General features: G+C 38.2%; 1 protein-coding gene across 3 annotated transcripts in view; it reads right to left on the reverse strand.

Annotated features, from left to right (window-relative positions):
- Window positions 1-1,387: 1,387 nt before the first annotated feature.
- The window catches only part of dnmt3ab (DNA (cytosine-5-)-methyltransferase 3 alpha b), a 45,797-nt gene continuing 30,737 nt past the window's right edge, over window positions 1,388-16,447 (reverse strand). For all 3 annotated transcript variants that reach the window (XM_080042444.1, XM_080042443.1, XM_080042445.1), the window contains 11 exons: window positions 16,350-16,429; window positions 16,042-16,154; window positions 13,436-13,619; window positions 12,652-12,736; window positions 12,131-12,276; window positions 10,450-10,540; window positions 10,147-10,295; window positions 6,593-6,678; window positions 6,261-6,330; window positions 4,857-4,975; window positions 1,388-4,685 (listed from right to left, as the gene is read on the reverse strand). In XM_080042444.1, the coding sequence (XP_079898570.1) occupies window positions 4,523-4,685; window positions 4,857-4,975; window positions 6,261-6,330; window positions 6,593-6,678; window positions 10,147-10,295; window positions 10,450-10,540; window positions 12,131-12,276; window positions 12,652-12,736; window positions 13,436-13,619; window positions 16,042-16,154; window positions 16,350-16,429 (1,286 nt within the window). In that variant the 3' untranslated portion in view covers window positions 1,388-4,522. The remainder of the gene's footprint in view (window positions 4,686-4,856; window positions 4,976-6,260; window positions 6,331-6,592; window positions 6,679-10,146; window positions 10,296-10,449; window positions 10,541-12,130; window positions 12,277-12,651; window positions 12,737-13,435; window positions 13,620-16,041; window positions 16,155-16,349; window positions 16,430-16,447) is intronic.

Below are 16,447 nucleotides of genomic sequence, written 5' to 3' on the forward strand. Positions count from 1 at the left end.
TGTTGGCAGCAAGTGCACTCTGACTTACTTTGGGCACTTTTTATGCTTTTATTTTGTAGGGAAATCGCAAGTTTTCCGGTACCATTCCACCTGCCTTTGTGTGACCTGACGCCGCTCGCAGCATCCAGACCGTGCGACGGCGTGACGCTCCAATCAGCAGCGCTGAGTGAAGGCTTGGTCGCCTTAGCAACCAATTACTTTGGACGTAGGGCGTGTTCACCCCGAGGGGGCCGTACCACTATCAGAGGAAGAGGGTGGCATAAAGATAAAAGAAGGTTGAGGCTGTAATAGATTATTATAATATCATTACTATCATGATGGATTCTATGGCTTACACAAGCTTAACTTATTATAGTCTGCCTTAGGCTACGTCATCTTAGAAGACCCGGACTCAACCTGCAAAAATGAGGATTAAAGAATAAAGAAGCATGAAACATAGATCAGATATTTATGAACACATGGCATTAGTCAAGAAATGTATGTACACATCTTTCAACTCTGCGTGATTGATTCCTGAATGAAAGGCTGCAGAGTGGTCTGATCAGACAGGAGTTGCACGGCAACAGCCTTATTTAGGTCTACAGACCCAGGTGTCAACACACTGAGCCACAAATCCCCTGCTGGAGGGCACCATGGCATGGAAACTGGAGCTGAATATCAATGACCTCATCTCCTCTATCAGCCCGAATATTAAAAGCTAAAACAGGGTCAACATGTGAATATTAATATTCGATTTAATAGCTTAATAATCAGACTATGTTGCAATGGAGGCACATTTGTGCCACTTGAGAAGCGGTAACTCCTGACTTCATTGTATCAAAGTCACAAGATTTCCAATTATTTTGACCGGTGTTTATCATAATAATTATAAATATCTGTGGAAGATATATATTCCATTAATGTCTTAATCGTACAAAACCCTTTGTTTAAATTAGCTTCTCAATATGAATTATACTGTCCATAATGAGCCAACAATTTTTTTGTGCTCCTCTCATTGGCCTTACATGGGAGGGACTAAGACGGAAAAGTGATGTCATGTGTTTCTGTAAACCAATCAGAATCTAGATTAGAATTTATTTCATGTGATAAAGATCTCATGAAATTTTTTGGGACCTTCACCATTGCTGATAGGCCTTTCTCGCTTAAACCTGATAAGGAAGATAAAATTAGCTACTGAGAGTTTAATTATTACAACATAAATCCAAACAATATGTTTTCTCCCCCAAAACTATTAATAGATGCTTAATTTTACAGAGAAAGATATGCTTGGGGTTGTTAAACACATTTTCAGGGATCGGGGTAAGATAGTATTAAAAATTAATTTAATAAAAAACAGGAGGTGGCACTTTTTTTGCACAAAAACAATACATTTATTCAAGTGTTCTCCAGCACAAGTACATACGGAGCCTTTATCTTCTCTCTGGACACTAAACATAAGTATGGGGAGGAAGGTCAAAGTGGAGAATGACTGCTACATTTGCTGTACGAACTGGTCTTGAGGAAAAAGCATATAGGCCATAAACAGTTATGACAGAAAGAAAGTCACACAGAGTGCCAACAGTTTCACCGAATATAGAATTATTGACCGGCCTTGAACAGTAAAAATGTAATGTTGTTTCTAATTTAAAAGAAAAAAAACAATCAATTGAAAACAACATTTTTTTTGAAAAACAGGCATAGAGAATATTACGGCATGGAATGTAGGATTAAGAAGCAATGCGTATTAAGAATACATTATGCTACAGTAAAAGTTATTACCATTTTTTTTCCACACGATTTTCCCACAGATAAGCACCAACTACAGCAATCTCTAGTCTAAAACAATATAGGAAACCTTTCATTATTTGTTATCCTTATTTTTTCAAGTACAAAGTTAAAATGCCTTTGTTAATATATTTATACGAGTGAAATAATAGTTATTTTCCATTACTACAAGGAACTTAAAAACAGTCATTGTCGAGACATTTTTATTTCTCCTCCAATCAAATATATTTTTCTTGATTAGATAAAATGTTTAGCACCATTGGAAAAAAACACCTACAATCCCTCTTTTTGAAGTCTTACAAAAGGAAACGGAAGAAAAAAAATGAAATAAAATGAAACACCACCATGTAGGGCTGTGCAGTGAAGTTGAGACCGTTCATCTTAAAGCTGTCCATAGGCCACTGTTAATATCACATGACATAAAAATCTGGATTCACTTGACACACACAAATCAATACGATAAAATCGACTTGGAGTCTCCCTATATCTAATGCTCAAAGCAAGTTTTGAATCAAATTTGTCACTTGATTTTTAATTTTTAACCTAAGATTTTTCTCCTAATTTGATGATATATATATTAGCAAAGAATTATATTTGTACATCTCATACGTAATAATAATAAAAAAAAGGATAAAAACAAATTGAAACAGCAACCAGAAAAACTCTATGTACAACAATGTACAAATGTCAGGGGATGTTCAGTATTATAGGAGGAAGGGGGGGAAATAATATCTGGTTAAAAATATCACACAGCACTTGAGCTCACATTGAGCCCGATGTGCATCGACATAGATGGCAATAAGGTCACTTAAGAAATTAATTACATTAAGAAATTAAATTTCAAAATTTTCAATCTTAAATATGATATAGATAAGCGATAACATCTGTTTTTATTAGCCTCTTTACTCTTTGAGTGCTGACGTCTTTGTCGAACACTGTGTCAGTTTTTCGTTTTGACAAACTGCAGCTTAAATCCTCCATGTTCAGTTTAGAGGTTACAATCAAGAGAATTTAGTTTGTGAATGTAATCTGCATTTGGATCAGTACTTATATTGTGTCAACATGACGACTACTATTTTTCAGGGAAATGGCAAAACTGTCCTTCACAAGGGACAAAATATTATACAAAGCGCATGACACAGTTCTTTAACTCTGTCTTAGATTTCACAATCTCAATAGAAATAGTCATTCTTTGAATTCTGGGTAGTATCATACTGAATCGCTGCTTTAAAACAGGAAACAATATGGATGACGGGGGAAAGGGAAAGGTTTTCTTTTAAGGGTAACAAATGGCAATCCATCTACTGTACACTGTGTCAAATAACATGGGTTTCACATATCAAAATCCATTCTTTCACTTCTATTGGCACAGCCCTACTGTATACAAAAAAGTATTACACAAGGGTAGATCAGTTCACATCATACGAAAACCAACACAAAAAAAAACAATTCACATGAACCAATATTTTTTAAAACATCAAGAAAAAAAAGAAAGTATACATATAAAAGTGCTTTATAATGTTGATAAAACAGCACAAAATTGCTATAAAAAAGTAGAAGAACTTTGTGAAGCCGCACCATATTGACGATTTGCACCTGACAAGTTTATTTATTTTTTCAGTTTAGAGACGTGGAAGTTGAGGAGCAGAGTTACCCGGCCTGGTCAACCTCCCTCCCTTATCAGCGACCACACGTGTTAAAACAGTTGTACAGTAATGTCATTGGTCAGGATGAAACTAGATAGTAAATACTAGTTTCACAGACGTTGATCTTAAGTTTTTTATTTTTTTATTTTTTTATAGAATGACAGAAAACATCATTTCCCATGTGGCTATAGCTTCACTATCTGTTTGTGCAGAGTGTAGCAACGCTGAGAGACTGAATGAGCACCAGTACGAACTGTATAAAAGCTGTTAAAACGCAGAAAAAAAGGATAACATCTATTTTTGCAGTCTACTGTCCGTCACTCCTGTGTTTCCTTTGGAGTGAACAAAACGGCACAGAACAGAATGGTCAATTTTTTCTTCAAGTGTAAAAAAACAATCGAAACACAAGTTTTTCCAGCAACAGGTTTAACAGCTCCGTATTGTCTAAAGTTGTAGTGCCACATGGGCTATGATGTTTTTCTCATCACCTTGGAGCACCATGGTATTGTAACCATATTACAGTAGTACCGTTATTACCTTCAGTTGTGTATAGAAACTGTAAACAAAGAGGTATATGTGATCTGGTATTTTGGATATCTTAAAGATACACAGCTCTCATGACACTGAAGAAAAAAACCGCCTTTTCTCTTCACGTCTCTGTGAGGCTCAGTAGCTGGAAGCATGGCTGCACTGCATGTTGAGAATCTCACAGCCCCCCACCACCACCACCCCTTCCCAGACGCACAGTTTGCTCACACAGCAGAAACATTTCACTATCTCTCAAAACCCTTTTGGTTCTTTCCCCATCTCATCGCCGTGTCTTTAAAAAAAATGTGTAGCACTTTTCCGTCTCAGTGTCTTGAGAAAAAAAAGCATAGTCTCAAGTATAGCTTGCACAAAAAAATCAACAATACTTAATAACACTGCTAAAAAGGTAAAATGACATATCAAAATTAAATAGAATAAGAATTACAATTTCAAATACAAGAAATAAAGTGAAATCTACGTCAACGTTTTCGATGCTTGCAAATTATACGGTGTAGTATAATCTGAGGATCAAGGCTCTTAATTTTTCTAAGTCACAACATACGGTTGTAATTCCTAAAATGGTTTCAGAGTGAGTTTTCTCGCTGCTCAGAGCAGGCAAAGTAATCTTTGAGTGGTGCAAACAGGTGGCGGATAACTGGGACGCTCCATGATCTGCCCAGGAGCCTCTGCCTCGCCAGTCGGCTCATGTTGGACACGTCCGTATAGTGGACTGGGAAGCCAAAAATCCTGACATTGAAAAAATAAGCCAGACCAGAAGACACAATACAACCAGAGAAGCAGACAGACGTACAGGGAGTAGAATAGAGGGGAGACACACAGGGAGAAAATTTAGAGATTTGTATCACTTGGAAGAGCTGAGATGGGAAGTTAAAAAGACAATCTTAAACGTTAACGTACCTCTCCATCTCAGTGCACCAAAGGATGTCTTCCTTCTCGTTCATGTAGACGGGGAAGTGCTGGTCCTTGCCCTGCTTGATGGAGTTAGACCTGGTGGTGATGGTCCTCACCTTTTCAAACTGAGAAAGAGGGAGAAAACGGACACGAGAAATATGAGTCAAATTCAAATTCAAAAAGCTTTATTGTCATGACTATTGTAGTAAACAGTATTGCCAAAACATTGCAGACATTACAAATAATAACGAATGAGCACAATAGAGAGTCCATGATTAGAACTTGTGTTTCTCATTATTTGATGCATATTTGTAAATGACTCCACGGTCAAATATACTTTTGTATTTGCAGTCTTTTTTTTGTGGTTATTTTTGTTTTATATAGTATCTATGGTTTACTCACGGCTAAGTTAATTGAGCCCATACGCGGGTGCTTTTATTTTGAAAGATCGCTCCCGGAAACGGAACAGCAAGGTAAAAAGTGTGAGTTAGAGAATCGCTTTGAAGAAGCAAAGGGAAATTCTTTTTTGACGGCTAGCACCTAGCAGTAAACGGCACAAGGTTTGTCAATATTTCGTTTCATATTTTGTTATTATCATCAAACTGTGTGTGGTTTATTACATGCATGAAATAAAAATTTGTATATTTTTTACTGTTTTATGTGTGCTTAATAAAGCGCCGTTTTACCGTCAGCTAATTAACGTCACTGTTGTAACGGCTTCACCTTTGAAAGGTTAATTTAAACGTGTATTAAAATGTACAGGTAAAGTGTGTTAAAGAGAGGTTACATTATGTATAATTGTGCACTATTTATGTAGGCAATTTATGAATTTTGTAAAAAGGGTTCAAATATAATTTAATTTAAATGTATTTGAAGTTATAATATGCTAACTTAAGCTTGTCATTTAGTCAACTTATGTCATTTACGGTGATATTTTCTTTTCTTTTTAACAATGTGTTTGCCACGTGCATTAAACTTTTGTAATATAGATTTGTGAACCATCAGTTTGAGAGCCACACTATCATTCAGCCGGGGATGCTACAATACTAAAGCAGCAAAATCTGAGATTCTTTCTAAACTTTCACCGAAATACGCCAAATGTTATGTTTTTTTTTTCAGTACTGAATGATGGACTTTCAAACTAATACCTCTTACTGCCACTGGAGGCCACCCGTGTGCAAAATTGCATACTCCTGCTTTTGTCAATGCAATCAAAATAAATATGACTTTTTGTTGTTGTTGCTTTGTAAATGGCTTTAGACAAAAAGCCTCTACCAAATTAAGTTAATGTAAGAAATGTAAAGACAATTCCACAGCTGCTTACTGATAATCTAACACATCTTACAGGACATATAACCAGGTGATTTATGCTCCGACACAAATGTTTTTATATTACATACATATAGGTACCTTAGCTGTTCTGCCGTGTTCTAAACAGTCCTGGAGTTCCACCCTGTCATTGTACATAGCACTCAACGGCCTGAAAAGAGACAGCAGACAATTTATTATAAGACCTAGCGTGTAACCTGCAACATAAAAAAATATGTGCTGGAAAATTTCATTTTTCTCCAACCAGAATTTGTCGGAATCATGCTTAATTTTATATCTACAACAAGTTTTAACAGGAGTACAAGTAACATTTTGGTTGTATATGACTGTCATGGTCATCTTGTCTAGGGCTATTTAAAACAGCATTTCCTTTTTGTGTACGTCACAGGCTACTGCTTCCCTCGCACACCAACCTGTTCATCCCAGGAAGGTTACCCCAGAAATAGCGGGCGCGGTGGGCAGCAGACACTTCCTTCGCATCAATCATTACGGGGTTGCACTGAAATTCAAGCAAGAGAAGAGAAAAGACACCAGTCAGACAGAAACCAAGGTAGGAGGCTCTTTTATATTTATAAGTGTATTACAGAATCTTGTGAAGTAGCGTTACCATTTACCAGGATAATATTACTGGTTTTGACACAATCCTAGTTTTAACCCTCTAAAATGTATTTATCTGGGATGTGAACATCTCCGAAAATCTCAGCCTCAATATACTTTTCACAATATCCCAAGAAACCAGGGGTTATTTTTAAACTAACATCTGACGACTTCATTAAATAATAAAATGTAATATAAAGAGCAAAATATGCTATCCAGTGTTTCCCCTAGAATTTATTTTAGGCCCAGTGGTAAAAGCTGATAAAGAGTATGCGCGCGGCATGCGTACCAAATTTCTAGTAGAAATCGATCAAAACTAACCGTATTATGGATGAGCCTCTTTTGACAGCCCGCTACAAATTAGGGCATAGGGTTATGCTTTCACATTCAGTACGTTTGTACATTTTGTGTTTCCCTCAGGATTTTTTGAGACTGCTGGGGGAGAATGGACCTTCTTAGTGGGGTCTTAGTGGAAAACCTTTACCTTTTTAAAGTTAAATGCATCAATCTGGTGCACTTTGAGAAGCTAAATCTGATTTTTTTTTTTTTGCTCTGTAAACAGCTGTCATATATGTCCTGCCTAAAACCATTTTCTGGAATAATTTGGAGACACAAGCCATATAAACTATTGAAGAAAAACACATGGATATGAAAATAAAATACAACAAACACTAAGAGTCTAGTATTAATTTCTGGAATAATCTGGATAATGAAACATTTTCTTTAATTTATCAAATATTCATTTAAAATAAATGAATAACCTAGGCTACACATCATGATTAGCCTATCAATCAAAATGTGTGCAAAATAAGCCAAATTTCGTATTCCGACCATTATATTTCATGTAGCCTAATTCTCAATTTAAAACTTAAAAATAAAGTAGCATTGAAAATACCAAAAAAATAAAGCTTGTAGGGCTACAATAGCCTGCTGTTTTCAAGATAACTTGCTGCGCTGTCTCAGCTGTTGATACAGATTGGTTGCCACAGCGACGTAGCGACTTTAACTTTCTAAATTTTGCTCAGCACGTTTTCCTGTTCAAAATATCCTAAATATCTGCAGTGTATGCCATGGACCTATAAAGAAAGGTTCTTTCTCGTCAGTTTCCCTGTGTGACATGTGCGCTCCGAATGCACACGCGCATCGCGCCGCGGCGCGGAGACAAAAACATAAAAAATAAAAAAAATAAAAAAAAGTCGGGCAGCTGTTGGCCTGGCGGGGGGTCCCGTTGGCCTGGCAGGGCCGCCAGGCCTGTATAATGGTAGGGGAAACACTGCTATCTAAGAGTACATTAAAGCACATTGAACATAGCACATTGCTGCAGCAAAATTAAGAGTCTAACCCTAACCCTAACCCTTCCATTGATATAAAATAATCCACAAGATAATGGATTAGTGCCACAAGGGGGCATTCATAATCATCAACCATTACGTCACTGGCTTCACATCATATTTTATCTACACTGCAGTCGAATCAAGTTCGATAAACTATTATATAAATCGTTAGACTCTTCCTGATTTCTGACGACCAGCCTGGTATTTGAACGGCCACTTCACCGGTCGGGACCAGAAGAAAAGGGCGTTATTATATTATAAACAGCACCATGTCAAAAAGACCAACTCTCTCTGGTGCCAAGGGAAGAAAAAAAGGAAAAGAAGAGGAGGAAAAACGTGACAAAGACAGAGGTAGGCCTAACATCACAATGTTAATGTGATGAATGAATAGTGTGTTGCATTGTTGTAACCGTTGTTGGATCAGTGTGTGAACTTGCTATCTTACTATTGGAAGATGGGTAACGTTATTCCCAGCTTAAATTCATCAGAGACATTTGGAAAGATTTTTCAGGTGTTACCTCACCTGTCATTACTTTTTATTGACATCTTGTTAGCCATAGTTTGCTCTGCTTGTAATAGTCATTAGAAAGCTATTCCTTTTCCATCCTCTTTATAACGAGTGCTTGTCAACCTTTGGTTTATTGTGTTACAGTTTTTACTATCTAGAGTGTGCTTATGCCTCGTTTCCACCGAGTAGAGCGAGTCGGGTCAGAGCGGTTTCGGTCCGGTTATTTTGGCTTTCCATTTGCCAAAAGTTGGGTAGGGTACGGATATAGGCGAGCCTAACCTGTCTAAGCCGCTCCCATCTTCAGTACTCCTCCGTAGGGGTACCAGCCGCCTGAAAGGGTGCCGAAAAGGTGGAGCTACACACTGTCCGTTGATTGGCCGTGTGTAGTCACCTCAGCAAGAGTGAAGAGAGTCTTGTGTTTTGGCGAAAAATGTGAGCGCTTATTGTGTGGTGTTTTCCTCGTCATTAAATTAATCAGTGGGCTACACTGTGTCCCACTGCTACGATGTCATGTAGCTGCCGCAGCCAGCGCTGTTCGCTCACTGTCTCTGTCAGCTTGCACCGAGCCGTCTCTGTGCATGTACCGGCGTAATACGCTCACAACACGGGGGGAATAAATAAAGAATTAAGAGTTAAGATTGCATACCTTAAGCAAGGCAAGCAGTTTATTTCTGAGGCACTCATCCTTTGAATGACACAAGGTCATTCAAAGTGCTTTACAGCCATGAAATATCAATCAGAAGGCCTGATTCTGATTTAATAAAAGGCAATAGCAAACCTTTCGGTTTCATTTTACCTTACCTTTCCAATATTTAATGCGTCTGCACTCTAGTTAGATACTAAACTGCATTTCATTATAATGACAAAGAGTTGAATCTAATCTAATATCCATTATTATGCATTTCTTAATTTGTTTACCTTTTATTATTATTACAATGTAATGGTCATGTATACTTCTCTTCAGATGCTCATTTGAAATATGTTGGGCCACCTGTCCTGCAGACCCCTTCTCCACCTCAGCACAGCCCAGTGATGCAGCATCAGGAATAAAGGCTTCACCAATAGAAAGGCAAGAGTCAGGCTGTAGCAAGGTGAGGTGAGCTTTTTGAGATGTGAAGATGAGGCCTTAAAATCTTAATGTACCCAGCTCTCTGTTGAAATCAAGTTAAATAGCAGTACAAACCAGAGGTTTCTGTAAGAATGTTATTTAATGTATTAATAAAGCTTTTGTGTGAAATTATACTCAATTATAAAGTTAATAAGTTATACATTATTTGAACTATGATTATAATAGATCAAAATTCACATTTTAACTTCTGCAAAATCGTAATATTGTATTCATAATTAATTTTATGTCACTTGTTTTGTAATATGGTTTTCATTTGCGGGATATTTTCTATCTAAAATAAAATCAAATCTCAAAGATTAAGCTATTCAGTTTTTGTGTGAGTGTATGAGCAGCCCTGGCTGTAGGATAAGATAACCTATTTAATTAGCAAGCAGCCGATGTTGATGTATAGAAGCTGACCTCTAAGAAGCGAGATATGTCCCTCTTATCGCTGACACCCATCGCAACCACATTTTCAAAGAGCCAGAAGAAAGGCCGGTCATCCCCCTCCTTTGGCCGAGCCTCGTGGAGCAGCCTGTAAAACTCAAAGAACAGGCGTCCGGTGCCCTCTGTGGGACACAAACAGTCATTACACAGTGTTGAAGTACAGTGAGGGGCACATAGAGATGATACTGAATTGATTTTGTCTAATCAACTGGTTGGTATTTGATGGAATCTTTCATTTTGAACAGATTTAAATAACAAAGAATGTCATGAACCTACCAAAAAGACCTTTCCTAGCCGGATTGACTATAGAGAGGTCGTTGCATGGACTCCCACCAATAACTAGGTCAAAAGGACCCCACTCGTGTATCTGCACACAGATGAGATACAGAGTCAGAAACACAGAGATAAAGAAAGAGACAGTATAGGTAAACGTTCAGGTACATTGTGCAACAAATACTGTTCAAATAAAAGCTCTACCTGTGGAGTCTAGTGGGTGCTTTGAAAAATATCGTTGTTTTCTAGTATCCAGTTTCTACCTTTTTAATAAGTTTGTGCACCTACGTTATGCGGCAAAGCAGCAACATATTTTTTTAATTCTTTTGAAAATATTGAATCACAGTGGCAAGGAAAAATCTAATTTGATGTCCGTAAACTACATATATCTGGCATGTGACCTAACCTTGATAGTCAAGCATAAGAGAGACTTAAGATTTTATGTTTTAGAAGGTTATTGTGTCTTTGGATCACCAGTGTTACAAAAAGATAGCCACTGCTGTTTAGGAGACTTTTGGTCTCATGCGCAAGCTTTTTTTATATTCTTATGCTAAACTTCTCTTGCATTTTTCTTCAGTGTTTGCTTAAACGGGTGTTCCAAGTCAGATTCACCAAAACAGCACACACTTGTGATATAATAAATAGCATGTTCCTGCATGATGTGTGCAACATGTTTATGAGGAGGTTCACATTCATGAGAATGGATCATTTGCATAATCTCCACTACTAAAACTGCTATTTTTCGGCCATTTCCTTTTCATTTGTGGGCAAGTTTCATTCACAAAAATGTCCCCACATGAGAAAAAGAGGGATTTTTTTTTTTTTTTTTTTTCAATACAGAACTTCAAGTCCTGCCGTCAGAAATAAGCCAGCCTGTACTGCAGTTGAGCCTCTTAAGTCTAGGACAGACATTAGGACTGTTGAGCCGGTAATAAATATGATTTGGGCGCCGCGCCTTAAGGGATCAAGCTGGACAACTGGAGTCTGGGATAGTTTGGCGTTAACAGTCAGGGGATAAAATGATACAGTGTGTGGTGATGAGAATTCTGATACTGTGTCCTCTGATGCAGTAGCTGTCCAGCTCATATTTACGGCTGGAGAAGTAAAAATGTGAGTAAGAGAGCAGCTACTATTTCATCATCCACTTCAGGTTTATGCCAGAGCCACAACTCAACTGAAGTTGACCTTGCTCTTTCACATTCAACTATTTCAGCAGAGTTTACAGCCTGTGCTGCCTTTATTTCTCCATCTCACGCAAATATAGCATTTTTCAACAGTCTCTTTCCCATTTTTCTGCGCAGATTGAATGATAAATTATAAGTTTTTTTGATGAATGTGTGTTTCTGTTTTAAAACAGGAACATGCAATAATTAATTTTCTTGCAGAATTACTGGTTTGCCTTGCAACTTATACTGTATATAATCATAGCCTAGTATAAGCAGTCAATTCAATCAATCATTCAATATGTGCTAATTTCCAACATTTCAGACTGAAAGAATCTGTCGTTGTTAGCGCTTTCACCAGTTTTTGTAACTCTTACAGTCTCTCCTCTGCTGTAATGGTCAGCAAGACAAGACTGCTGCGGTATAAGACAACTCCATTTAATGTTACACACGCTAAAACTGAAAATTACCATGCAAACTTTACATAACAGTAAGCAAAAATAAATAAATAAAAAACGTACATGTCTGCGCGTGACGTTCCTCACATCCCCAACGTACATGATGCGACCCTGATGCCTAACGATACCCACAGTGATGGAGTCTTCACACACTTCAGAAGCAACATAGCGATCCACTTCGATACCAAGATCTCTTAGCACCAGCAGCCCTGCACAGGAGGGGTCAAGGGTCAGACAGAACTTAGAAAACTAAAGACAAACCCTTTGATAAGTTTACCAAAATCAATTAATTGTGCATCCACTCCAAGCAGTAATGGAAATAACCAGTCAAATCCTCCATTTGTTACTATACAGTATCTGAAACATGCTCACACTACTGAATCACATTCCTATCATCAATATAGCGCTTTGATATCAGTCATATGTTGATTTATAAACTCTTAAAATTACTAAGATGGTGTTAATACATGACAACTTTATGACCGAAGTGCTGATGAAAGGCACTGTGCATTTGGTGTAAATTGATACATAGAACATTTCACACAGACTTTGATCAGAGAAAGGGGATCCAGTTCTCATCTAACCTGTTGCTATGCCGTCAAATAGCGAAAGGACACGTATGGGTTTCCTCTTCTCCACCATGACTGGGGGGTAAAGCTTTGGTGCGTCCTGAAATACAACACCGAGAGAATGGGGAAAATAAAATGAGACGCACAAGAGAAAAAAAGAAGAAAACTCAACAAGACATTTACAGTAGTATGGATTTAAAGCCTAAAGGTAGCCTGGAAATCCAGACCTGCCGCTGGCAAATTAAATTTGCTCAGCATGTTGGTCCGGGCACGCTCCATTTAAGCTCATTAAATATGTCAGAAATTTCTGAGCTATGTTTCAATTGGTTCTGTCTGATGTTGGCGGGCCAGAGCTCTATGTATGGTGCTCTGGGGCGGACGTAACCCTTTCTTAATAGATCCATGACGTTACTGTATGACGACAGTGCTGTGCATGCGCCATTGAAGCTATGATGATAAACAACAAAGATGGCTGCTGATATGTTGTTTGAGTTTGAGACGGCTTTGGCTTCGACACTTTACGATTTGGAAGACGGAACTCAAATCTTTCATTAGGAAGTAAGAAGAATGTTTTGCCGACCGACCACGGTAAAAGTTTAATTTACCAGTTAACCCCGCTGTTCGCTAAACGAATAGGGCTTTATATGTCACCTTGTCCATTGCTCTGATTGGTTGTAGTGCTATCCAATTGTGTGCAGTGGTATTTGAAATGCATGCGTAGAAGCCGCCCCTTGAGTTGGGAAGGTCTATCTAGATATGGGTCTGGATTTCCAGACTAGCCTAAAGGGGCATCACTCACAAAATCTTGGTCGTGATTTTTTGCAAAGAAGTGCTGGAGACGGCTGGGCCAGTCAGTGCGGCGCCCCAGTAGACCGAATTCGCCCTTCTGACCGCACATGAAGCAGTTCCACGGGTCCTCTTTGATGGCTGCGTGGGCCGCCCCTTGACCAACCAGGAGGTCGACACACTCTACACAGAAACACCTGAACACAGGCCAAGGAACTTAATTAGTACAAGCAATGATGGACATATACTACATCTATCTAGTATTAGATAATGTAGTAGACTAGACATGGGACAATAAGAAAATGTAATGTCATAAAGGGTCATGATTATCCTGGCCAAAATAATTTCGATTCACAATACTATCCCGATCATCATCAAAATATTCTAAAAACTCCTAAAATGTCACTTAAACATACTGGATTCACTTTACCTTAGAAACAAATACTTTTATTGACAGATAGGACACGTTTTGTGTTCAAACAAACTTAAAAAATGAATTATTTTTTTTCTGGGGGATTTGGCAAACTGAGCATTAAGCCATGGTGACAGGTTTAGGAGGCTAAACATTAGTGAAGTGCATGTTCAAAATATTGTAAATGTTGTTAGAACGGTTCACAGTAAAATCTTGTTGATTTAGATGCATTTCAACATCCACATCAGTTGCTTTTCTAAAAAGGGTATTTAGATGTTTAACAGCTGAGAACCGATTTTGTACAGACAAAAGTAACTGTAGTGTACAAAGTCTAAACAAATCTACCTGATTAGGAGCCTGGAATTGTCATCCACAACCGTCTATCATTCTAGTAATTTGTTTGAGACACATCGTTAAACACAGGTCTGGTGGTGATATTACATATTTCCCTCATTGTAAAACAATCCCAAGTCTGCCGATTCCAAACACAATTAAAAGAACATCAATGAATCTCAGTGTTGCACCTGCTGACGTAGTCTTTGTTACAATAAACATAGGCACTTTAGTTTATTATGAGTCAACACCACATACACAATCCTACTGCTGTAAACACTCCACTGAAAATATTTAGGACAAATGGACTATTTACTGCAGTCTCAGCAACATTTGCACAAATGACTGTATCCAGCTGTTTTAACCCTTTTTTTCTTTTTTCTTCTTTTAACAAAATTGTATCTACAAGGTCTCCTGTAAATTGTTTTCAATTTCTAATGAGTTTAGAGTGACAGCGAGTTGTCATCAAAAATAATATCAAACGCCATCATCTGAACACAACCAACAATGTTTGTTGATTGGTTCAACATGTGCTGACAATCTGTTTTTGGTGGTATTTTCCTCGATCTTAATCTCTAGCCTTGCTGTATGAGGATCATTTATTGGACTAGACAGTGGTTTATTCATCTGAAAACTGACAACCACACTTGATATAATATTTGTATCAGTTTGTTTTTGGACCACCTTGGAGGTTCATTGTACATGACTGCAGAAACAAAAGTGGGAATATCCCTACATTATCTATGCTGGCAATGTACATTAGCCAAGTCATTATGGGTCAAAGTTATGGAAGTTTTGGGTGTATGGTTCGGTTCATTTACAAGCCATTTGCGTACATTTTTTTGACAGATCTCAAATATCAAACACTGCTAGACTAAAATGTGCCTTTTCAGTTATGATAGTGGACATATTAACAGCCTCCAGAAATAAGTTCTACATTTTGATTGGGTGAATGCGGCGATGCAGTAACATTAAAAGGTAATTTGGAAGGTGGCACTTCCTTTTGGGCATTGTTTTGGACCTATATAAAGATTGACAGTGTCTGTTTGAAAAATAGCCAATTTCACGGTGAACTGGGTCTGTCATAGACTGGTCCTACCAGACCATCGTACTTCATTTAATTTGTACAGAAGGTCTGGAATCGCTCAATTGACAAACGTAACCTCACTTGAAGGCGGGTGTCTGTTGAAGTTTAAAACTATTGGATCTGCCCAGTGCCACTCTGAATCTGCCATAACCAATCGCATAACGTTTGGTTGTGACGTATGTCATGTGGCCGGCTTCTGACTACAACTGAAACTGGCGCACAACCTCAACGCCATTGTTCTCAGCCACTCCCTATGGTCGCTGATTGGACCGTCAACAATCTGGACGGAGAAAACCTGCGAATATACCGCAGCCCCAGACTGACTACTGAAAGGAAATGAAAATTGAGCGGAAGTAGGTAGGCAGGCGGTGCCAGGCTAGGTCTGTCATGTTTGTGCGTGCAAATAATTTTTTATCTTTTTCATTCATTTCATTTCCTATACCATGTATTGTACTAGTGTCTACTCCTTTGACTCTGAAATTAGGTCAAATTCATAAAAAGGCAAAGTGATGCACTCAACTCCAAATGCCAGTAGTGGAAAGAAATTGATGTAATTACTGGAAATGTATTACTACATTTGGATGGAAACCTGACAATGTACCCTTTGTGAGATACTATGATCCTGCCAATCAAAATACACAAATACAGTAAATACACATGTAATATATTGCTTCTTTGTACAAAAGATGCCATCATTATTTACATCTACGCTGTAGTTGAAAACAGTGTGGCTGTTAAGACTCTATTAACACCTCCTTTGCACAGAAGAACCCAGTAGAAAACTCACCGACAGCAGTTATTGTTTCCACACATGAGCACCTCTCGCCCCCCACAGCAGATAGTGCAGTATGACTGGTAGCCATCGTCGTCGTATTGATATGCACATTCTAGGAAGCAGTTCTGTTAAAAGGACGCACGATGAAACAAATCAGAAGCCGGCAGTCAGACATATTTAAAAATCCACAGCTTTATGGGGTCACATCAGGTGCTGCTACATGTTCAGTTTATTATTAGCTTCGAAAGGAGCAGTGATTTTTTTTACGACCCAGTAGTTGACTTGAGCCCCAGACTTTATTGACCTCGATCACAGCTTACCTTACAGCTCTGGCACATTCCTCCGGCAAACAGCGGGTGCTCAATGCTAATGTTCAGACTTCCACAGGAGATACAGATGTCTGTGGAAAGAAATGCAG

The sequence above is a fragment of the Ammodytes marinus genome (genome assembly GCF_949987685.1).
Source record: "Ammodytes marinus genome assembly, chromosome: 15".
Lineage (NCBI taxonomy): Eukaryota > Metazoa > Chordata > Actinopteri > Uranoscopiformes > Ammodytidae > Ammodytes > Ammodytes marinus.